At 36.8% G+C, this 25,183-nt stretch overlaps 1 protein-coding gene across 5 annotated transcripts in view; it reads left to right on the top strand.

The window, feature by feature from the left end:
- Window positions 1-25,183, top strand: part of LOC134804766 (protein cycle) — a 72,437-nt gene that overhangs the window by 20,375 nt on the left and 26,879 nt on the right. Inside the window, exons 1-2 of one of the 5 annotated variants that reach the window (XM_063777983.1) lie at window positions 11,194-11,362; window positions 15,283-15,342. The exons of 2 other annotated variants lie outside the window; for them this stretch is intronic. In XM_063777983.1, coding sequence (XP_063634053.1) covers window positions 11,271-11,362; window positions 15,283-15,342 — 152 coding nt within the window. In that variant the 5' untranslated portion in view covers window positions 11,194-11,270. Of the gene's footprint in view, window positions 1-11,193; window positions 11,363-15,282; window positions 15,343-25,183 lie in introns of those variants that run through there. 2 more of the 5 variants (XM_063777985.1, XM_063777984.1) reach the window with 2 other exon arrangements.

Below are 25,183 nucleotides of genomic sequence, written 5' to 3'. Positions count from 1 at the left end.
CGGTAGTGACTTCACAATGACTTAATTATTTCAACTAAAGTTGAATTGGCAAGTTCAATCACATTACTTTTTATAAATGAACACAAGTAAATAAAAACGTGATTTTTGGAAAGCCGCATTATACATTATTTACTAAATGCGAAATGTACTTAATTCTTTTTGCATCACCTACTTAAACTACTAAACTGCCTTGTGTTGTGGAAATGGCATAGGCCTTAGAATCTAAGCTCTATTCTTGAATAGAAAATAGTTTAGGTACGCTGTAGATTTTTCTCATGCAGTGACAGTGGCAAGTAGGTTAAGTAAATATAAATATACGGATATGAGGATTTTATTTGTTAACTTGTTTTTATTATTAGATAGAGTAGCCGGAGTCGGGTGTTGGTATCGAATTTCGAAATTGATTGCCCCTCGGTCTCTTTTCGAGCCGTAATCCCCATCAGTTGACAAGCGTATGCGAACGTTAGACTCGAGCAAACCAGTATAACTGATTCCGAGCTACGCGCGATCAAACTGCATTTATGGCCCAAACACGCCACGCCACACCATTCCGAACTTGTTTTAATATTATGTCAGTTGTATAACCAGAATCACGTGATAAAGCCGACGCTAATATTCAGGTGTACCTTGGTGTATCACTAGATACTAGTGTTACCGCCGCAGTGTGTCTCTACTGTCTCTAGTCCAGATACAAGGCAATGCATTAAGGCGTTAAAGTACTAATGAAATACGGTGAAATGTATAAAGAAGTCGAAATAATAATATGGAAATTATAATAATTGGTAATGTATACGCCACATGGTGCACGTGACATTTCAATTTGGTAATTCTGCTTTTACTTACCTACCTACTATTCGGACGGTGCATTAGGAATAACAGCAAAGGTGGCTCCCGTGTCGGGCTTAATCACGCCTGAGAAACTAGACTAGATAAGTATTTTCCCCATTCAACCGCTAATAACGACGTTAAGATTTAGTAGGTTAACGGATTTTGTATAACATTTACCTCGCTTGATAGGGTATTTTCCTACTACGTAGGGCAAACTGAAAGTGTTTAGAATAGAAAAAGCTGAAGTAATTAGGACGTTACTCTTTATTTTAATGCGTGCTTTATCTCTTTCTTACCACGCGTACAAATTTTCATTAGGATAGGATTACCCTGAAGCGCACACAGCTCATTCTTCCAATGCCTTTTTTGTATGGCGATTTTAGGTCCTCGGAGGTTTTGTATGAAATTCATGAGGTACCCATCGGGATTCAAGCTTTTTTGACACAAAATAATTTAAGCAAGATTTTTTTAACAGTGTCATATGAATACTGAGGGATATCAAAAACTACTGATATACAATTTTTTGCCAGTATTTTTTATTAACCGCACAACTGTGCGATGTAAACTTTTGACGTCACTCTTGAATGACATGCTTCTCTATGATCATCCGTTGAATAACTACAAAAGCGATTAAATGTGTAATTTAAAAAATAAACAGACGTACAAGAACTAAGCTTCATTATGAAACTATAACTGAAGCCTACTGTACTGTAACTCTGTTGTTGGCTGAGCCCACAATGAAAATCGTTATAAATAGTAATACAAAAAAATTCTTAGGTCGAAATTGGAATAACGCTCGACGTACAATTTCCAAATTGCCATCAATCCTGAAACACAGATAACGACCAAATTGCATATACCTCAAAAAAAGTATAAAGAGTTATATTTTCATAAATAATATGCCTCTTTTTGTTATATGATCTCTAAGTAGCCTTTTCTAAGAACTTTCAGAGTTGCCCTCGTAGTCTAATCAATTACTTTTTTAGAACTGTCGAAACGATTTGCTAATATGGAATTTATATGAAACATTACATCGTGACGTCACGGTCAACTCACCTACTTTTTATATTTCTATCTAATTTATTAAATAGAACATGCTGTGTTTAAAAATAACTCCTATCTGTGTTTTTCTAATAATTATCTGGTGCTTTATTTCATGCATTGTGTAAAATAATTTATTTTAAATACAGTATAATATACTATTCCTGGGCGTCTGACGTAATGCATATTGCATATGTCGCAGCTAGCCAACTGGTTTATTTAACCGGCTAATTAGTTGGCTGAAGAACAACCAGCCAAGACATTGATCTAATCGTTTAACCAGGTGGCTAAACGTCGCGTAGTCATTTAGTCAATTTGGACGTTGATGAATTTGATGTTCGGTTAGGTTAGGTTAGTGTTTATATTTTATTTTTTTCAATTCTCTAACTTTTTTAGGTTACATTTAAATCACTTCCTGGGTGAGGGAACCAGTCGTTTATAAAGAGCCGACTAGTGACTTTCAATGCGCCAAGTTGTTAAACGAGTGATTTTCTATCGGCCTAGGCGACTAATTAGCTGGCTAACTAAACCAGATGGCTACGACACATAATACATTGTAATTAAAACAAAAATATTACTTTGCTAATCCGCGAAATAGTAACGTGTTAGTGAACTGATGTTCAGTACATACCAGCCCGTTATACTTAAAAGCGTATTTTTATATGCAATTAATGATTCCAACACTAATTAATTACACAAATAATAGTAGGTAGCTACATTGTGCAACGAAGGGGGTAAGTGAAATCCTGCATACGAGGGGGATGAATGACTCGAGTTGGCAATATTTTTTACCCCCGGAGTTACACACAATGTTTTTCATCACCTTTGCGAAGAAAAAATCAAGTTTTAAGCGAAATAATTTAAATACGGTGACATAGTGACATGTGACATTTCAAACATTCGTCTGTCATATTGTCATTTGTTCACAGGTTAGTCATCGACGGCAATCCGGAATTCAGCCACGATTGAAAATAGTGAAAAATATTTTAAACGGCTATTGAATTAATCACCCACTCGTGAGTTATAGCTTTTTAATTATGTCAGTAATTCGTACGAACCAATAAGTAGGTATAAATGAATTTTTCTTTGAAAATACTGACGTTTATAAATATTTTTTTGTGTATCTATGATTAAAAATACTTATGTAATTTGATTAAACGCATTATCCATGTTATGCGAGAAGGGGCACCTACGCACTGAGATAAATATCAAATGAATTTCACAATCTTATAATCGAAACATTCGAACAAACCTCTTCGTCTGTTTCTATTTAGCCAGTTTTAGAGTTTCATGCTCAAAGAATTTAACTGCACCTGCTGCTAGCTACTGTTACGCAATAATAACAGTCTAGTTTCCTGTGTGACCAGCGATAAGGTATGTGATATGTATATAAGTAGTGATTTGAAACGTATCTACTACATATTAGTTTACACTTACATGTCCTGGCTATAAATATTCGGATGCTAGCTAAAATTAATTACGTTTTTGCGACATCTAGATATGATCTTCACGAGCTGCCTTTAAGTCAGAATTATTGATAAAACCCTAGGCAGTGTTATGATTACATATTATGAACGCCACATTTTCGATAACAGGCGTGAAGTTGGCATTGCGCGGCCGCCCTGGTGCATTTTCCGTTGCATAATGTGACGTTATATGTACTAATCGGCGATAGCGACGTACGGCACGTGTAAGACGCCCAATGAAATGACGCAGATTATTTGTTATCTCGCCAGGTACCTACTGCACTACTGCACCACACATAACTACAGTAGCCGTAAAACTGTCATTTCAAACTATACAATGAAATTCATGAATTTTCTTCGAATCCAGTTATAGTCTAGTATTAAATGTTCTAAATTATTAACGATTAGTTAATTTAAATCAGCACATAGTGTAAAATATCTGTATCAGTAATATCAGTATACCTATTCGAATATTAAACCCTAGTTCATAATCATAATTATATTCTATACCGTAAGTACTCGTAAAGAAATTCTCTTATATCATCATAATTTAGGACAGAAAACAAAAATTAACCATTGCGAAATCTTTCACAGTTCCATAAGTCATTTAAGGCACAATAATTAACCTAATTTTAAAACTACCATAAACGTTTTACACATAAGAATAAGATAATAGTTAGCTGAGGGATAGAGTAAGAAATATCTTGGAATGTTCCCAGACAGATATGTCTCCTGACACCCGAACTACGTCGATGACGTAACCATGTCTGCGAAGCTATACACGCAAGATAGGGTAGGTATACATAATTAGATATATAGGAGGTATCATGGTCTAATAAAACATGGTCTTCTATTCCCAGAGTGACACGGGGCTACGTCACAATAACATTGCCACTTTATTTCAACATAACATGTTATGTTGAAATAAAGTGGCAATGTTATTGTGTTACATGGGTACATTATAGCTATGGTTAATAAGTTAAAATATTTCTTTATAATTTTATAATTTTCATTTATAATGTATTTTATCTTAAATTTTACAATAACACGTCATTTTTAATTATTCGTTAGCAATATCTTCCGATTCACGAAAGAAATTTCAGACGTTCGGGTAATTCTGTTTACATTACTGGCAACACAGGATAGCGCTGTCACATTTGACAATTCGGATCTAGATAACTTCATGCCCTGACCGTCATCCTTGTCGAACGCGTGTTAATTGTTATTTCCTTCTCGCTCAGTGTCAGCAGTCGCAGTGTTTTCCAAACTTTTCACGTCGTAAGCTTGGTAATTAATGTGTAACTGTGAATTAGTTTTTTAAACGTTTGTCTTGTATAGATAAATAAAGGTTAATTTATTACATTAGATTTGTTTTATTTTACTATGTTTCTACATGAATAACTTAAAATTAATGCCGTTAAAATAATTTTCACCGTTGGTTAAAATTCTCCCACATTTTAAAGTTTGAGAACCTGTAAACAGCATGATGACGTAGGCCCGTGTCAGTTAGGTCATACGCGAATCTCGGAATAGAGTACCAGGCGGAGTATATTATTATACCATGGGAGGTATATGACAATCTTAATACATCAGCCTAGTACCACAGTAAGCTCAATACAACCAGGATTCGAACCCGGGACCTCCGTTTCGTAGACAGAGTGTAATGTTCTAAGAACTCCGCTCAGAACATACACGAGTACATACTAACGCCATCTATGGCTAATTATGAGAAGCCGATAGTCACCAGGGTACATCCCTAAGATGTGGTTTTACGATTATGAAGTTTAGGGTAGCTGTAGAAAACAGGCCGACTTTCACTACCAACTAGAGAGGGCCGTTAAAAAGAAAAGAGTCCGAACACGACTCCATTACTGGTTGGCACACAATCTGTGGAACGTGTCTACAAGTTCATCTATCTCGAAAACGTACCCGTGTGTTCTTGGGGGAGCTCTGTCACCCGAAAGGTGGGTGGGTGTTACAGATTCCTCTGCCTCTGGCTTGTCTTAGCCGGCCATCCAGGGTGGAGTCGCAAGAGCTGCGTTCACGAGGGTAGATATGGAATCGTAAAGGCTGGCGTCCACTAGCCGAGGCGAATCAAATCGAATCGCAATAATTCGCCTCCTATATTTTTACACAACAATCGGCGCGCCGCGGCTCTTCGTCAATGGACGCAGTTGCATAGAAAATATAGGAGGCGAATTATTGCGATTCGATTCGATTCGCCTCGGCGAGTCTAGCTAGTAGTGATAGCGGTATTAGCGGTACAGCCTGAAATTCGGGAATCAGCTGCAAATGGTGTTAAAGGTATGAAAATCGGCACGATTCATCTTCAGGCCATTTGAATCAATTTGACCCGTAGCACCAAAAAAGAAAACAAACGGAAAGGAGTTATGACGTCATCTTGTTTTTGTATGGAAAAATATAAAAAATTGTTCAGAAACCTATCGTGTGTGGTATTAAATGAAAGGGCATCTTGAGCCGGTTCTAAAAATATATCACATTATTATATTTCCGTCACTTGCAAGTTGCATTCAAATAAAATAAAAATAATTTTCAAAACATACCAAGTTTTGCTCCTCCAGATACGAAACCGTTGAATTATTTTTTGCAAAATATACCTCAAATAATACCCAATATCCTCATATCTAACCCCAAGAAATTAATTTCGAAAATATTTAGTTTTAGTATTTTTTTTTTATTTTTTATTATTACAAATTGTGATCTATCAATCTATCAATGAAATGGCCTCTTAGCCTAGTCGGTAGTGACTAGGGCTCGCGGTCGTGTCCGGGTTTCGTGTACACGTGTTCGGTACCCGTTTCCGAACTACACGTACACGGTTTTCTGACCCGTTCTACACGTGTAGTCGTGCACACGTGTAATTAAGATCCGTGTATCCGGGTACCCGTGTACCCGTGTACACGGCGAAACGGACCTTAAATACACGCGGGCCTAACCCGTCCTTGGCGTGTAGCGGAGATTGTAGTAATGTATATATGGATGTTCAATGTGATTGATATGTGTTGTACCAATTTAATTTATTTTTCACCTCAGCAGCTCGAACAAGGGTGCTTTGCTAACAGTGAGCAAAATGCGATTTTGTTAAAGGAAAATATAACATATTCCGTTCGTGGTAGTTTCAGTCAGAGATGGGCAAAATTAATTTGAATGACGAATTACGAATGAGAATTACCAAATCATTCGCGAATGACGAATAATTTTTTCGAATGATCATTCGTGTTCAATTCATTCGCGAATAATTTATTCGGCGAATAAAATAGCCCACGAATAAATTATTTGCGAATAATATTGTCAAATAGTTAGCTTACAAAATAACTATTTAGCTGTTTTATATCCCAATAGTAAAAAGAAAATGTTTTCTATCGGTTTATCTGGTTGGTTGATTTGAGGTGTGGAAACTGGGAATACCCCTCATGTATTGGCGGTCACGTGGGGCGAGAACAACTGGAAATACACCAATAATGGGGGTATTCCCGTTTGTCCCCTTCGGGAACATGTGGGAAAAGACAAACAATCTTTCCCATTTGTCCCCACTTCATTGAAGCAGGGACAAATAGGAACACACCATTAACGGGTGTATTCTTATTGTTCCCCGCCGGGAACAGATGGGAATAGGCGCTGCATATAAAATATTTCCATTTGTCCCTCATGTATGGCGTAGGTCACGTGGATAGGGGACAAATGGGATTACATCAATAATGCACCCATTATAACCAATAATGGGTGTATGCCCATTTGTCCCCGCGGGGAACATATAGGAAAAGAAGCCGCATATAAATATTTCCCATTTGTTCCCACCTTATTTTTGTAAGGACAAAAGGGAACACACCATTTTCGGATGTATTCCCGTTTGTCCCCGCCGGGTACAGAAGTGATAGGATTTGCATATAAATATTTCCCATCTGTACCCTCCTTATTGGTGTGGGGACAAATGGGAACACACCATTTTCGAAAAAAAATCCTATTTGTCCACGCCGCGAGAGACATTTGGGAAAAGACGCTGCATAGAAATCTTTTGTATCGGCACCAAATGGGAACATCAATATCGGGGACAAATGGGAACACCAAAACTCATATAAAACATTCCCATTTGTCCCCGCCTCATGTATGGCGTAGGTCACGTGAATCGGGGACAAATGGGAATACACCAATAATGCACCCATCATTACCAATAATGGGTGAATTCCCATTTGTCTCCGCGGGGAACATATGTGAAGACCCTGCATAAAAATATTTTCCATTTTTCCCCACCTTATTGGGGTGGGGATAATTGGGAACACAATTTTCGGATGTATTCCCATTTGTCTACGTCGGAAACTGATGGAATAGGTGCTGCATATAAATCGTACCCATTTGTCTCCGCCACGGGGACAAATGGGAACACCAATATCGGGGACAAATGGGAACACCAAAACTCATATACAACATGCCCATTTGTCCCCGCCTCATGTATGGTGTAGGTCACGTGAATCGGGGACAAATGGGAATACACAAATAATGCACCCATCATTACCAATAATGGTCGAATTCCCATTTGTCTCCGCGGGGAACATATGTGAAGAGCCTGCATAAAAATATTTTCCATTTTTCCCCACCTTATTGGGGTGGGGATAATTGGGAACACAATTTTCGGATGTATTCCCATTTGTCTACGTCGGGAACTGATGGAATAGGTGCTGCATATAAATCGTACCCATTTGCCTCCGCCTCACGTATGGCGGCGGTCACGTAGGGCAGGAACAAATAGGAATACACCAATAAAGAGTGTATTCCCATTTGTTCCCGCGAGAAACTTATGGGGAAAGACACTGCATAGAAATCTTTTGAGGTGGGGACAAATGGCAACGCCAATATCGGGGACAAATGGGAACACCAAAATTCATATAAACATTCCCATTTGTCCCCGCCTCGTGCATGGCGTAGGTCACGTGAATTGGAGACAAATGGGAATACACCAATAATGCGCCCATTATTGGTGTATTCCCATATTACTAATAATTACCAATAATGGGTGAATTCCCATTTATCTCCGCAGGGAACATATGGGTAGACCATAATAATATTTTACACAAATATCGGATGTATTCTCACTTGTCCCGGCCGGGAACAAATGGGAATAGGCGCTGCATATAAACAATTCCCATTTGTCCCCACCATGGATGGCGACGGTCAGTTGGGGCCTTTCCCAAAATTTTCCTTGGCTCTAAAATACGCTGCAGTTGCATACCTATTCAGATTTGCCATCTGTACGGTTACCATCAGTGGCCTATTTTATAAAGCTACAAGTTACAATTTACAAGCGGAAGTCTCGTTATAGCACATAGGGTTAGAAACAGACTTCCGCTTGTAAATTGTAACTTGTAGCTTTATAAAATAGGCCACAGTTTGTCACTGACATAAACGCCGTCGAGAACGTAATTTACTTTCTATACATCTCGCTCGCACTCGCATATTAGTGCAAATGGGATGTATAGAAAGTAAATTACGTTCTCGACGGCGTTTATGTCAGTGACAAACTGATGGTAACCGTACTGAGTGTGTATTACAAAAATCCTTCGTGTAATTTATTCGAATAATTCATTTCTTATTCGAAATTCTAAACGAATGGTTTATTCGCGAATATTAATCTCACCATAATTATTTAGATTAAAAATGATTCGAATAATGCCCAACTCTGGTTTCAGTAAGCATAACTATCTACTTTTGTATTAAATAATCATTTAGGTTTATATAACACTTTAAACTCTCGCGTTTTGTACACATAATTACACAAACGGGTCTACCGCGATGTAATTTCACTGTTTTTACCTTTAATTCCGACGTTTCAGCTGAGTTGCACCAGCTATGGTCACGGAAAGACTGACGTCCCAACAAATGGTAACATGGTGGTGGTGGTATTTAGGTTTACTTTAATTATCAAAAAACTACATCAATGAAGAAACTGAAATACCAACAATGAAGTCAACGGTTACTGAGATATTGTTAATTTTAATCTTATGATTATTGAAACAAATTGTACTTACCTACCTATTATTGACATTACAAATCAATCCAGTAAAACTGCAAAGTAGGTAATCGAATCTTCCTAACCTTCCACATATTCAATCGTATGTCTTCATAGCACGAATCTCCGCTACACGAGAGTGAAGGGTCGAACCGGCGGGTAAATAAGATCCGTTATTTCGTGTATCCGTGATTCCGTGTACCCGTGTACACGGGTACCCGTGTAAACGTTTCCGAATCCGGGCGGGTTCGTGTAGTTCGGGTTCTTAAGCCCGGCGGGCTTAAGAACACGGGTACCCGTGTCAGCGTGTAACACGTGTATCGGGAGCTCTAGTAGTGACCCTGCCTATGAAGCAGTAGGTCCCATGTTCGAATTCTGGTAAAGGCATTTATTTGTGTGTTCATCATCATCATCACACAAATAAATGCCCTTACCAGGGCTTGTATATATGTGTATATATAATGCAAGTGACGGAAATATTATTATATTTCCGTCACTTGCTATATTTATGTGATATATTTTTAGAACCGGCTCAAAATGCCCTTTCATTTAATACCACACACGATAGGTTTCTGAACAATTTTTTTAATTTTTCCATACAAAAAAAAAGATGACGTCATAATTCCTTTCCGTTTGTTTTTTTTTGTGCTACGGGTCAAATTGATTCAAATGGCCTAAAGATTAATCGTGCCGATTTTCATACCTTTAACACCATTTGCAGCTGATTTTGGTCAACCGCTACTACTATAGTGGGCGCCAGCCTAGCGGCGAGTTGGCTATATGTTTGAAGTCCAGTGACACCTGTCAACCTACAGCCCTCACACCGTTGTTGCCCTTGAGCTATCTATCATTGAGTGTTTTCGACTTTTATCGAGCTTCGTATATTCTAGGTAATAGCTACTACCGAATAATTAATAACAGATGAAAAAATTGTTTCCACTGAATACGGATAGGTACAGCAAAAACTAAGACTATAGGTAATATGTTGCACCAGATTTTTATGCGTCTTTGTATTACGTTTTGTCTACACTTTACATAGAAATAATAACGCCCCTGTTTAAATCGATGCTAAATGTGTTCAGAACGTCAGCGCCGACTAAAAATTAAAATTTTAAAAATATCCTCATGTGTCCTTACTATATTCCGACCTGGTTTACATTTCAAGGTGAGCAAATAATTCCATGCCAGATTCAAACTATTGAAATTAGTTAAGTTAATTTTACACCCTTAGGTGTGCTTGTATTGTAAGTTTTATTGGACTCCAAAGGTCCAAAGGTTTAAAATTAATACTCTACCTGCAAAGGGATACATTCTTCGCCTTAACAGTAATGTCAGTTGCCATCAGATATATCGGAGCGGCCAATGTGCTCAGAAATATCTGAACACGCCTCTATAGTCATTAGACTCATTAGTCAAAGCGTGATGGCAACATTAGCGACTGTACTACATATCACAAGCTCCAATTTAGGTACGAAGCTAAAGTCGAGTAGGTACATAACTTGTAAAAGTTAAAAGTTAAAAAGTATATAAATAACTACGCGATACGCATGCAATCCGCCAGGAATACGAGTTCTTTTAGGACTATCAGCTAGGTCATTTCACTTTGTTTGAGGACTTGACTCTATCAGTCCCTAATCTAGAATAACATTGTTTTGAAATAACTTTATTGTCAGTGTAGTGATTGAAAACTGGAATGGAAAAATCTAATGACATTATTACTTAGGTACGTAATTCTTATTGACAGGATCTGGTCCGTTGCAGTATGGAAAACTTAAAATTCGATTAGGGGTTGGGCAGGGCGGCGAAGGCACTACGGTGCAGGGCTAAAGTCGCGTAGGCCGTTGTGACGCGCGTTAGTTGGGCGGACTCGCCGCGCCGTGCGGTCGTGTGCCGCGGGCGCCTCTCGCGGCATGTCGCACGCGCAGGAATTTCCGCGGGTGCACGACTTCTACCTGCAGCTGCATGACCTGCACCACCCAAATTATCAGTATGAGCTACCTCTGTGAGTAGCACCTTAACTATCCCTTCTTCATTCAATCTCTCATGATTTTTTTATAATTCTTGTAAGTACTGCACGGATCCAAAGTAGGTAAATAATGAATCCTACGTAATTAGACCATCTTAGGATAGGTTTAGAATAATTTTCTGATGCTTTTATTTAATCTTCCTCGTTTGTTAATATAATATGATAGTTACCTATTCAAATTCCTATTGCAACTCAATTTACTAATTTGAAAAAAAAAATTTACTTATTTAAGTTTAATATATTTTACAAACTTTGGATTAAATTGTCGAAAAATGCCTTTGAGAGAAGTATGTGCAAGTTTGACTGTAAGGTACATTTTTCTAACTAACTCACCAAAGCTTGTACATTATTAAATCCATATAAACCTAAGTTAAGTACCTGAAAATGAGTGAAGATAGGACCTACAATATTTAAAAAAACCGGTATTAACAACATTTGTTATTTGACAACTTATTCTTTTGGCACCTAATTGTATTCGCGAAAGGTATGAAGTATTTTTTGCTCAAACTGTCACTTTTTTTTAGCTTATTGGCTACCCTATGGTATACCTTTAAACAAGCAGTTCTTGTAGGTATCATATATTTCGGGGATCTCGGAAACGGCTCTAACGATTTCGATACAATTTGCTATACGAGGGTTTTCGGGGGCGAAAAATCGATCTAGCTAAGGTCTTATCTGGGAAAACGCGCATTTTCGAGTTTTTATAATTATGTTTTCCGAGCAAAGTTATCGGTCTCCCAGATATCATACATAAAGCCTAACTACTGCAAAATACACACTTTTTTGTTACCTGTTGCATGTATTTTTTACCTAAAACAATCACGCGTATTTCAAATATTCGATAGTTTAGGAAACAATTAATTTTTGCCTCCTGTATGATGTAGTACTTACTAAGTACGGCTCCCTTCCCTAACAAATTTATAAAGTATAGTCCCAATTTGTTTGTAACCTACGTTGCTAGGACTTCCAATTTCAAGTTATGTAAATTGTGTAGGTAGTTTTTCACCGATTTTTATGCCGTCCCTAACTTGACGACGCAAGTATAAATAAGTATATACCTACATACCTACTTAAATAAAACTTACGTTCCAATCCAACCAATAAATCACGTGTTATTGAAATTTCTTAATTTAATTATTTATTATGTACGTAGCTTCATTTCATGTTTTTTTTTCTACTAGTAGTAGAGATGGGTCGCGGGTATTTACCCAATCTACCCACCCAGGTAAATACCCGGTAAATACCCATCTACCCGGTATTTACCCGTATCTACCCAAATGGACGGGTAGATTCATTTATTGTTACACATGTCGATTTGTGTTAAAGTGGAGATATAAACCGAGTTAATGGCTGTAATTATTATGTGTCATTTAAAATGAAATGGTTTAGTTGCAGTTGCAGTTGTAATTAAAGAATTTTTAGTACAATTTTGATAAATATTAAAAAAAGGCCGTCATAAGAGTATTTTTTAGCCTTGAGTAAATTATCGTACTTATACGTTGATAATACACATTCCAACTTCGGTCGACGGGGGGTGTGGTTGGGGGGAGGGGGGCAAAAGTGAACTTTTTCATATTTCTTGGAATTTGTCATTGATATCGAAAAGTGTTGTATGTACAAACTAAAGTAGACATAATTTTCTACAAAAAAGGTTATATACATATTTGTCCTAAAACTAACTGTATTTGACTTATAAGCTTCACAAGTTGTGATACTGCACAATTTTTTTTTATTATCATTCATAAGTATTCTTTATTTTCATCTTTCTAATGTATATTAAAAGCATTTTAAAACATTTCCGGAAGCCAGGGAATGATTTTACACGATTTTCATAATTGGACTGATATGTTAAAATCGAACTTCACCTCATAGCAACCTTTTCGTAATTAGTTTGAACATACATTTTATGTAACATTATAAAAAAATACTTAAATTAATCTTATTTATACTCACATACCATTAAACACATCAAATTTAGAAGAAAAACGAAAATACCCGCGTATTTACCCGCGGGTAGGTAAATATCGGGTATTTACCGGGTAAATACCCGCTCTCGGGTATTTACCCGGGTAGTTACCCATCTCTAACTAGTAGGTATTATTGATATAGCAGGTTGTCAAGTGAAAGTTGCTCAAGATTACAGTTGTGCAATTTGCGGGCAGTTTCCAATAAGCTGGAAAAAATCTCGGAAATCCCAGAAAAAAAATCACAGGTAATAAAAATATAAGAAGTCTTAGAAATTTATGAAACTTTCCTATGACACATCAGTACTCAAGATTAGTCAAGATCCATTCATGTAGTCCAAAAAGTGCTGATGTTTTTCATACCAAGCGATTTTTCCCATACACAGTTAAGAACATTCAGCGTCGGTGATGCTGACGTCTGAGGTTAATACCTGTTTAAGTTTAGGTTCTATTCTAAGTCAAGTTTGCTATCATTATTTAACTAAATCAAAGGCGTTCAGCGGTTATTGATTCCCCACACAAACTTTCACCTCCCATTTTACACCAATTTATATCAAAAATCTTGGTGGCTCCACTTCTTAAGTCCATCCTTGGGTCCTAAGGACCAAGACCAATCCTGCCAAAGGAAAACTTTGGTTCACATTGGAAAGAGGTGTTTACTTAAATGAAATTATTCGCTTTTCCAACGTCGCTATGTTGTACTGTACAACAATATAGGTACATGTATAGGGATCTGACTCTCGAGTGTAAATGACATGTAAATGATATTTTTATGCAGTCGATAAATTTGTCGATGTCGTTGCAGCTAATATTTCTACCTAATTATATTATCGTTATCATGATGATAAATTTCGTCTATAAAAAGTGCGTATACACTTTTATTAGATACATATTAGGGTCTGGTAATTATAAATTAATTGTTTACCGAACATATAGCAAACGAACTAAATATTTTGTTTTCTAAAGTAGGTACAGTCACCAGCTATAATATGTTACACAACGAAGGCGGCAAAAATATCTGACACGATCTTATTTGTAGTGCAATAAGAGAGCGTCACATATTTTAGCGGCCTTCGTTGTGTAACATATTATAGCTGGTGACTGTACATACAAATTTTATTTTTCAAAGGAATATTCTCGAAACCTTCCGATGTGCAGATCAAGTTTTTTTTCTTTTTTGATGTAATAATAGAGTCTTGGTATATTTAATGAAATAGGGTAGGTTATGTTACAGAAAATTAATTGTATTATAGAGTCTGTTCGGAAAGAGAAGAGTCGTGGTATGTATTGGGCCCCATATATTCCACGACTCTTTTCTTTCCGCGCAGACTCTAGTCAGTTGTATTAAAAATGCGATCTCAGAATCACAGATATTGGGTGCGTGAAAATGTATCCACTCTAGAAGCAATAAAAGTTTACTTTTACCCACCTTTTATAAACGAAATTTATCTCTATTGATAACAATAAAATAGTTATGTAAAAAAATTAAATACGACGACGACATAGACTTTATCGACTGTGTAAAAAATTTAATGTACACTGATTTCTACTTTAATTCAGTCCTGTTCCTTATGTCAATTGCACTCGATTTTCTGTTTCTGCGGTAATGTACCTATGTTATAAAATATTTGACATAAGAAACCAAATTCGTCGACCGCGTACGTAAGCATTCGTGATTAGGCAACCTTAGCGATATTGTAATAATATGTATTCCGCCCTACAAACTACAAGTGATGTAGTGGTGTCAGCTTCATTCAATTGTAACGCGCGCGCGGTGCCACTGGCGTGTGGTCGCCAATAGTGTAGTATCGGCAACCACGTATGCTTCCCACTCTTCCCACGATGCATTTAACTGCAATACGCCTTATTATTAAAAAGTGCCTGTGTCGATTGTGTTATGAATTATCCTGTTCCGTCGCCTGTCCTCTCCAGGCCAGATATAGCCGGCTGGTACTTAGGATGCAACGATTTTGCGGCACCATCATTTCAATAGTAAGTTTATTAATTACCATATATGGTATACGCTATTCATGATGCGTAATATAACTTTATAAACGTGAATAGCCTGTCATGTTTAGTACTATCTCTTATATGCGATATAAAGTGGTGATACCTAATTAAATAATTAAATATAATGTGTGGTGTATGTTCTCAAAAGTGACACGTAACGTCCGTATTGGCCTCATTTTGTAAAGCATGTGAAGGAGAGGTAATCCGAATTGCGTCGAGCAAAGTGTATAATGTATAATGGATTTATATAATCTACTAACTAGGCCAATCAAAATAGATTTTTTGAAGAAATAATTCCCAGCAAGCTGGAAATCGTTTTAATATCTTCATTTGGTCCTGAATGCGTGTAATCCAAGTTTGCTCTATCCCAGGAAGTGTGCATACATTTTTGCTCTTTTTCAGTTTTTTGCTCGTAGATCGAAAACGGTACGTCCGACGGAAAATTTGTTCTAATCATAATAAAAATTGATATCTGAGGATTCGAACGGTACCTTGGTATGAATTCATAATCAAAGTTGTAAAATATGGCCGCCACGTTAAATTTCTTTTTTTTTGGGTATAATCATGTTATAAATCCGAAAACGTCTTTTTACCAGAGTCTGATCCACCAAACTTTACGGGTAGTGCAATTGTAATTGATAGTGATTCGTTGGGTGGCTTGGGTTATTCCCACTAGTTGCCACCAAGTGGTAACTACAGGGAATCTTTTTTCCACCTACTACCGGTAACTACTTACCTACTGGGAATTTTTATTCCCAGTGTATCAAAATGTTGTTAGAGTTCAATACTAATAAAAACAGCCTACAAATAGTATAAGTAGTATAAATATAGAGTGACTTAATAAATAATTATAAGTCGATTAGTGTTTCAGTAAAAAATGATCAAAAACATTAAATCTGTTTTACCGGTGCAAGTGCAAAAACTAAAATAGTTAAGGAGAAATTAACGTTTGGATGAAATTTATTTTATTAATTGTAAATTTCTACTTCTACTATGACATTTTTGATACTACGACTATAATATTGATCACTTTTAAGGCAGTTTACTAAAACTGAAACACTAATCGACTTGATTAAAGCACTCTATATTTATACTGTTTTTATTAGTATTGAACGCTAAAAAAATTTTAGTGGTAAGTATTGGGAAAAAAATTCACACGTACCAGTGTTAACTACTGGGAATTTTTTTCCAGTAGTTACCATCACCTAACCAAGTTGGTGGTAACAACTGGGATTTTTTTTTTAAATTCTTAAACGTCAATTACAAGTACCTACCCTACTTTTGGCTATGCCACACATTGTCAGGCTTGGAAAACAGAGATTCACTACCAAGATGCAATACAGCAATATGCAAGCTGTCTAAATCTAATTCCTAATAATACTAATAATGCACCAAAAGCAATCTGTTGTGTAGAGATTATCTACGTACTGTTTTTCCAAGCCTATATCGTAACATGTAGCCAGTTTCCGGATCCTATATAAAATTCAGGGTTGTAATTTTATTACTTACATGCTGATAATAATAAAATAACTAAGTAAATGCCTACAGGTATTTAGTATATATGAAGTTATAAACCAGTATATATTAAGTGAAACAGATAAAAATTGTTAGGGCCATGCCTTTGTCAATTGGCGGCGCCTCTGTGCTCCCGGACTAACAGGATAACTTTATAATAATTAGTTAGAAAGATTAATTAACGCTTTCCTGCAAATCTCCGAGTTTTTTGTTTAGCACAAGGAAATATATTTTTAATTGGTTGCGATCCGTTTTGCAATACAATACTCGCAACAAAGTGTCATCACAAAGTAATGACCAAGATGGTGGAATCACGATGCTATCTAATATTTGATGATGTGGCGAGACAGTCATACTCGTAGCTACTTGATAGATTTTATATCATAACATTCATACAAATATATTCATTAGATGACCCACCCTCTATCAAAACATGCAAGAATTAGAAAATGTATTAAATACCTAGATAATTAAAGCCTGACCAGGAATATATGATCACGCGCCATGTTGCGGAATTTCACTGAATCAATTTTTTTTCATACTAAACTGAACTGTCACCATACATGAGAATAAAAGCGCCCTCTTGACAATGTTCATATATTACTGGTCAGGCTTTCATTATCAATTAAACAACTATTTGTTCAGTGGAAGAATAGTACATTGGAGAGGACGGAAAACCGCAAAAATATGGATGAGTGAGTTTGAGTACTCAAATACTACGAGTCCATCTTTAGCGTTTCCGGCCGAGGCATTACATAGTGCTTTTCACGACTACTGCGAGGAAATAAGAAAACATTTGCATAACTATAAGTACTAGCCCGCGATTTCTTTGGTAGCAAAATACTAGCCACTCTGCCCTCCTAAGCCGAATAGCGGCATCTCAAAAACAAATGACGTTGAAAATTGAATTTTCAGATAAAGAATGTAAGGTATATGTTTGCATTAATTTTTTATTTGAGATACTTCGCTTAGCAGGGCAGCACTGGTCTCTTGAATTTCGGTAGGCGTCAGCGTAAGAATATAATTTTCTTCACTAGAAGAACTCATTTTTATAGCGAGCGTAGATACGTGTTTCTTGTATTTTTTAGTCAAACACAATTTACACTATCCAATTCAGTGAGTATTTTCAGATCCCGCCTTTTTTACTTTTTTATCACCTTTAAGAGGCGTTTTTCTGTTGTTTGCTTCAAACCGACTCTAAACTTAGAAGCGTTTTTGCTAAAAAACCACAAACAACTACAAAAGTAAAAAACGCCTTAAGCGTGAATCGAATGATCTGACTGAATGAATGAATGGTTTTGACATTTCTTTTTTTTTAAACAAGTAATTGGTCCTATAAATAACCTAATTTTATTTTTGGAGGAAAAAGTTGCGCCAAAAAATACCTTTTATTGATTTTTGTGTTTTAAATGATACTCATTGCTGTAGCGAACCGTCACCAATGACAGATGATGATAACAATGACACATTGGAGTGTATAATATCATAGTTTCGGACACGTACTCTCGGAGTATCCTGCTGTCGAATGTTCGTTGATTCGACTGTCGCTGGATCGAATGTTCGCTGGGTCGAAAAGCGTAGAAATAATAAATTGTAGAATCGAATCTGAGGTTTCGATTGTCATCCCGTAGAAGATCTCGGGTACGAATGTTCGTTGATTCGACTGTCGCTGGACCGAATGTTCGCTGGGTCGAAAAGCGTAGACAAAAATTTTTTTTCAGGGTACCTCCCGAACATGTGAAGAGGGGGTAATTTTTTTTCGGTTATACCCTAAGGTAAAAACTTTTTTTTTAAATCGGTCCAGTCATTTTGGAGTTCATTCGTTACAAAAAGAAAAATCCTAAAATACAAATGTTTTCTCTTTAATATTAGTATAAATATAGCTTTGTTTTTTATTTCGACCCAGCGAACATTCGATCCAGCAACATTCGAATCAACGAACGTTCGATACACAACAAATCGAACCCATACAATTCTAGATTACGATTTTTCGATTATGCATAATTCGGCCACAAGTATTTCGACCCAGCGAACATTCGATCCAGCAACATTCGAATCAACGAACATTCGACAGCAGGATACTCCGAGAGTACGTGTCCGAAACTATGATATACACTCGACACATTGTAGTAGTGGTGGTTCAGGTGCTACAGCTATTGCTTACTTTCCAGCTTGATTTTAGACCATCTATTGCCACATTATCGAACAGTGGCGTGAAAAACAACTTACCTGTTTAAATTGTTAACAACGTTAGGTAAATGCCTTATCTACTTACATCTATCTTTTTCAAGTTACTTTTTAAAGAGGGCTGTTTTCTAATAAATTACATTTCTGAGGGCCGGGCTGAGCTTTCCGTTTGACGAAATACTACAAAATTCTTAACAATAAGAAATCTTTGTGTCAAATTCCCAAAAATATTCAATATTATATATTTTACACTTAAACTCAACTAGAAATTTCGATAGAATAAGGAGATGTTTTTATTTTTTTAAGTAGTTATAGTGATAATTGTGTCCAGATATGTATGACCTGGAACGGGAACGTGCTTTTAATATGCTAATTAGTATGGTAGCACCTGTTGACCGTTCCTTTCATCCTTTCCTACAGATAGTACATAGTAAATTAGGTACATCTAATCTAATGAGCCCTCTATTATTAACCAAGAAATACAGTAATAGTTTCTTGGGGCTGTTACGAGGGGCACACTGAAATGATCGGTAATAAAAAAAACTAGCTGCAGGTTATAAATAAATTAAGACTTATTGTTTTTTAAAGTATATTCTTTTGCAATCAATGCATATCTGCATTCTTTTGAACCATTAATTAAAGCAGTTTTTGTACTCTGAAAAGTAGGCATCACCAAAATGGCCGATTTGTAGACTTCCACGGCAGCTTCTGGGTCTTCAAATCTCTGGCCACGCAATAAACTTTAATTCTAGGGAATGTTAAAAATCATTTGGACTTAGATCAACACTGTAAAGGGGATGAGTCATCAAATCAACGTCTTCCTACTTCAAAAACTCTTTTGTTTTAAGGTCGCCGTGGAAGCTCGTATTATCCTGATGTAAGATGACGCGACGTGTCGGGTTGCCTCTGCGAAGATCGGTCATCATCTCTGGTAAAAAAAGAGGTATACCAATCAGCGGTAACCGTTCTTCGTTCTTGTAAGGAAATATAGTAGCCACAAGCCCTTTTTTGAAACAAACGAAGCTCCCATATTCTCGGAAACGCTACGAGAACGCACGACTTTCATTGGCTTGACCTTGGCTTCGAAGACCCAAACTGCCGATTGGTGCTTCCTTTAAGGTTCATAGGAATAAACCCTCGATTGACGACCTGAGACGATATTATACACGGCTTTTGATTTCCCTTCGTTGAAGCGTTTCAGAGTAAATCGGTACCAAACAACACAAGCCATACTTTGCTCTTCTGGCAAATTATGTGGTATCCATCGGAGAAACAGGTTTCTGGCACCCAATTCACTATGCATAATAGTTTGGGTTACAGTCATTCCAATGCCCATAGTTGTCCAGATTTGCTCGTATGTCATATGTCTGTCACCTTCAATTATCTTTTGCACAGCCGTGTCGTTTTCAAGTGTTACCGCTGTTTTTGGTCGACTTGTAGAAGGTAGAGTACTGAGAGAGGCACGACCCCGTCAAAACTCCGCAGACCAGCGATATATTGTCATTTGACTAGGTGTTTCAACATCATATATAGAAATAAGGTCGATAAGATATCCATCACGAAATAACCCTCGGTGAAAGTTGTGAAAAATTCGGGCACGGAAATTTTCACGCGTGAGTCCCAACCTGTTTATCGACTAGTCATTTTTAAAGCGCTATAATAAATATGTATATTCACATATTTTTTTAAATATTTATTACAACACTATTAAATAAATATAAAACATTAAATTAGCTTAAAAATAATAATACAAACTATCTCTAAACTAAATAAACTTAAAATAAAACGCCTATAAATAAAAAACGTCCCCCAAGTCACTGCCGATGGGCAGTGTGCCCAGAAGGCTGGCCGCATTGCCACGTTGTATGGCAATACCATAGAGTTATATATTTGACAGAGGGAATGTCACTTAAGACAAACTGTGACACTGCAATGGCGGACGGTTTGAAAGTGTGCGTGTAGACGAGTGATACCATGTAACACAAATTCTCCCCTAATGGTGAAACAATTATTTTCAATATCGTCCTTGTTTTCAAATATTGTTTAAAGTAGGACAGTTTTACGTTAGACAATAAAATTGTGTGTACCTAACTGATTTTATAGGTCTTGAAAATGCGCATTACCTGCAAATTACTTTGTGCAAATATTATTTTCAATACCTAATGATATTTAACTTGTAACACATCTGGTTTTAAACAAAAAATAAATATAAGGTAAATGTACTAGTGCTCGACATGTTAATGCCCAATAGATGACACCTTGCTGTCACCTATATTGACAATGGTTTAAGTTTCAAGATGACATGTACTGGACTGGGACCGCGTCGAGCACCATGAGTATGTTTACCTTACATAACAAATAAACGTTAACTATCAAACATTATTCATGTAAACGTCTTTAATCTCCTTATTATCGGGAAATTACCATACCGACCTAGTTTGAAATGCAAAATTATTAATTTAGCTATTTACCTAAATATCCTAAATTATCTCTTTTATATACATTATGATTTAATAAGAAGGGCATTAATTACCCTACTTTCGGGAAATTACCCTATTCAACTTACTGGTCACACTCCTGTTTCGCATTTATAAACAATGAAATATGGAGATTTTATGTACTATACCGTGATAATTGATAAAATTAGCTATGAAAAGTTATTCCGTCACTTTTTTTCTTTCGATCGGTACAATTCTTGCAGGATTTAACTACGCATGCCGGCATATTTTACATTTTTCTTGGACATATTTACTTCACTGACGTTTCGATCCGTCTGACGGCAAATTGGTGGATGAGGGCATTGAGATAACTGTCAATGTGTGTGTGTTACGCGTAAATACTAGGAAATTGGTGGATGATGGAATCACAGTTTTTGTCTTAGCAAAACTACGTCCGTAGTATTCTAGGTCCATGGGCAATACTAACGCGTTGAGCAAAATACAGGCCAGCCCTCTGGTCCCCTGCGGCATCTATAAGGCGCTCCGCTAAGGCCCTGTATATATATTTTTTAAATTAAGGAAATGTCATCGTGACTGTAAAATTGTAAATAGCCAGTATGCATGTATCATAAAAGGTTTTATTCAAACTTAGCCTAAACTGCACAATTACCGTCAATTTCGGTGTGCCCTTCGAGCAACACGGAAGGGAGGCGGCATTCGCACTATTTCCCCTCTGCCGAGGTACAAGATTAGCGCGTCAATCTAATCTAGCGCGGGTAATAAAACTAGTTGCACTTGGATTTTTCACTAGACCGAGTCCAGACGCGCGCGTGAACACTGCTGCACAAAAATGCCTGTTTGCTCGGTTTTTTGTTATAATAAGAGGTCGGGGACATCAAATTTACAAAAAGAAAGTGTTACATTTCACATGTAATATTTTTTTTTTACATATCATACGTTTAATTACATTCAAACACAATTATTATATTTTAGTCTCATGTAATTGTTGGATTTATCGATTTTGCTCGCTCAGTACAAATTGCGGATCGGTCGAGCGACAAATCCGACTTCTCATCTCTCAGAATACAATAACATACTTCAACGAAAATGTGTTAGTGTGCGTGTTGTGACACTTGTCACTCGTCCGTACACAAAAAGAGATCGAGGTTACAAGATTTGTCTTTGACGTGTGTCATTTTCTATGTATTTGTGTCGTCATTACAGATTGGATTTTGAATGTAAGTGTGTGAGAAGTGCGACTGTGTGCACCTTTCCCCCCGCGAAAAATGGCAGAAAGATTTGTACGGTGAGATATCGCTTGGGCCCCTCCCTTCCGATGTGTCGGAAGCCGGTGTTGCTCGAAGGGTGTGCCCCTCGTAGACTGTATAAAAGTTATTTTTTGCGAATGAGAAAAGTCACAACATTTTGGATTTGTTAGACCTGTACCCCAAAAGCATAAAATTGTTGTAGTAATTCACCGAATCGCATTTCACCTTGAATGAAAAAGATATCACTAGATTTTTTTACTTGACGCACTTTTTCGCGTAGCTTTTGACATTAGTATAATTAAATTGTAGTATAAATTTTATTGTGTAGTATTTTACCGTAGACGCATTTCGCTGTGATCGACTTTTTCGCGTAGCTTTTGACATTAGTATAATTAAATTGTAGTATTACATTTTTTGTGTAGTATTTTACCGTAGACGCATTTCGCCGCGATCGACGTTTGTTTGGGACTCTAATTTGTGTTAGTTTAAGAAGATAATTAGGTTTCTTTTAAGGAGTAATAAAGCATCTTTGTGTCTTAGATCATTTGTTTTGCTTTCTTTAACGCCAAGTATCCGAAACTAAGAATTACACCCAAGTCTACAGAATCACCAATCTACTCAATCTTCATACTGTTGCGTTGAATCACGTCGCCAATACAATACACGATCGAGGTGAAATGCGACTAAAGTAATAAACGATTGAGTCATAACGCGAAAGTTAAATGCACGATCGAGGTGAAATGCGACTAAAACTAATAACGACTAAAATAATAAACGATTGAGTCACAACGCGATATTTAAATGCACGATCGAGGTGAAATGCGACTAAAACTTATAGCCACTAGAAAAAAAAACTATTGAGAAACAATGCTAAAATTAAATATGAGATCGAGGTGAAATGCGATTCGGTGAATTACTACAACAATTTTATGCTTTTGGGGTACAGGTCTAACAAATCACATTTTGTGAGTTTCTGTTGAAATCTTATTAACCATATGGTTAATAAGATGGTTGATAAGATAGATGGTGGTATGGTTTTGAATATTCAAAATACGTCATAGAAATCTTTCAATAATATATTGTATAGTAGTTTAAAGGTGTATCTATGGGTCTTGTTGATATGCTTTGTTGAATTCTTTGGTTCGGTCATTCGTAAATAAATAACGGTTCATACAGTACCTAGCAAATATGTAGGTGTCTTTAAAATAGCTTATAATTTTAGTATAATTGTATATACATATTCATACTTTGAACCAGTATACACGGTGGCCAAAAAATAAGTGCATTCCCGTTGCCACCTCCCGGTTTTGGCATTATACTGAGCAACTTTTACTATGGGTCTGGGACCCCGAAATAGCGAAAAAAATTTGGCTGTTTCATACATTTTGGCTGGTCCATTTTCTATGGGAGGGTAATTTTTTTTTGCGATTTCGGGCTTGGTCCTATGGTAAAAGTTGCCCAGTATAATCCCAAAAGCTCCTGGCAACGGGAATGCACTTATTTTTTGGCCACTCTGTATAATATATTCAACAAATATGAGTGACCTTATAATATTTATGTAGTTTTCGTTTAGCCACAAAGTACTTGCACGCTTGTAAGGCTTCTTTCCAATTCAAACTTTAAAGTGTATAAATTGCAAATGTATACGCAGGCTTCGTAAATTGGTAAATTAATTAGTGTTATTGTATTAGTTGTGGCAGGCTGGCAGCCAACTAATGACGTAGGTATCGATTCGCGCTACTGACGGTACTTGCGAAGCCGTACTGCTGCGGCGTGCTGCCAGACCTTGCAAATATACATAATGCCATTGAAACCTTCACCCTCAATGTTCAACGTTGTTTACGTTGTGCTAAAGTTAAGTTTAAGATCCCACATCCAACATCCAACTGGTAGAGCTCTAATCGTATAGAAACATAGCCTACCTACGGGTGTTTCATGTAATTTCATGATCCACATTGGTAACTGCATAAATATTATATTAATAGTTAGCGTGAGGATAGGTAAGACCAAGAAAATTAAAAGTAAAGAAAATATGCTGCAATAAGTACTTACCTAAAGGTTTTTTACCAAAATAACAAAATACCGAAGGAAGTCAATTATATTTAATCGAATATTTCGACGATACGACACCAGCCTTGGGGGAGTGAATAAAAAAAACCGGCCAAGTGCGAGTCGGATTCGCACACGAAGGGTTCCGTACCATTATCTATAAAAACGGTCACCCATCCAAGTACTGACCCCGCCCGACGTTGCTTAACTTCGGTCAAAAATCACGTTTGTTGTATGGGAGCCCCACTTAAATCTTTATTTTATTCTGTTTTTAGTATTTGTTGTTATAGCGGCAACAGAAATACATCATCTGTGAAAATTTCAACTGTCTAGCTATCACGGTCACGGTTCGTGAGATACAGCCTG

This window comes from Cydia splendana, chromosome Z, assembly GCF_910591565.1.
Source record: "Cydia splendana chromosome Z, ilCydSple1.2, whole genome shotgun sequence".
Classification (NCBI taxonomy): Eukaryota; Metazoa; Arthropoda; class Insecta; order Lepidoptera; family Tortricidae; genus Cydia; species Cydia splendana.
The sequence above is the reverse complement of the archived record's forward strand: the minus strand, read 5'-3'. Positions and strand labels throughout refer to the sequence as shown.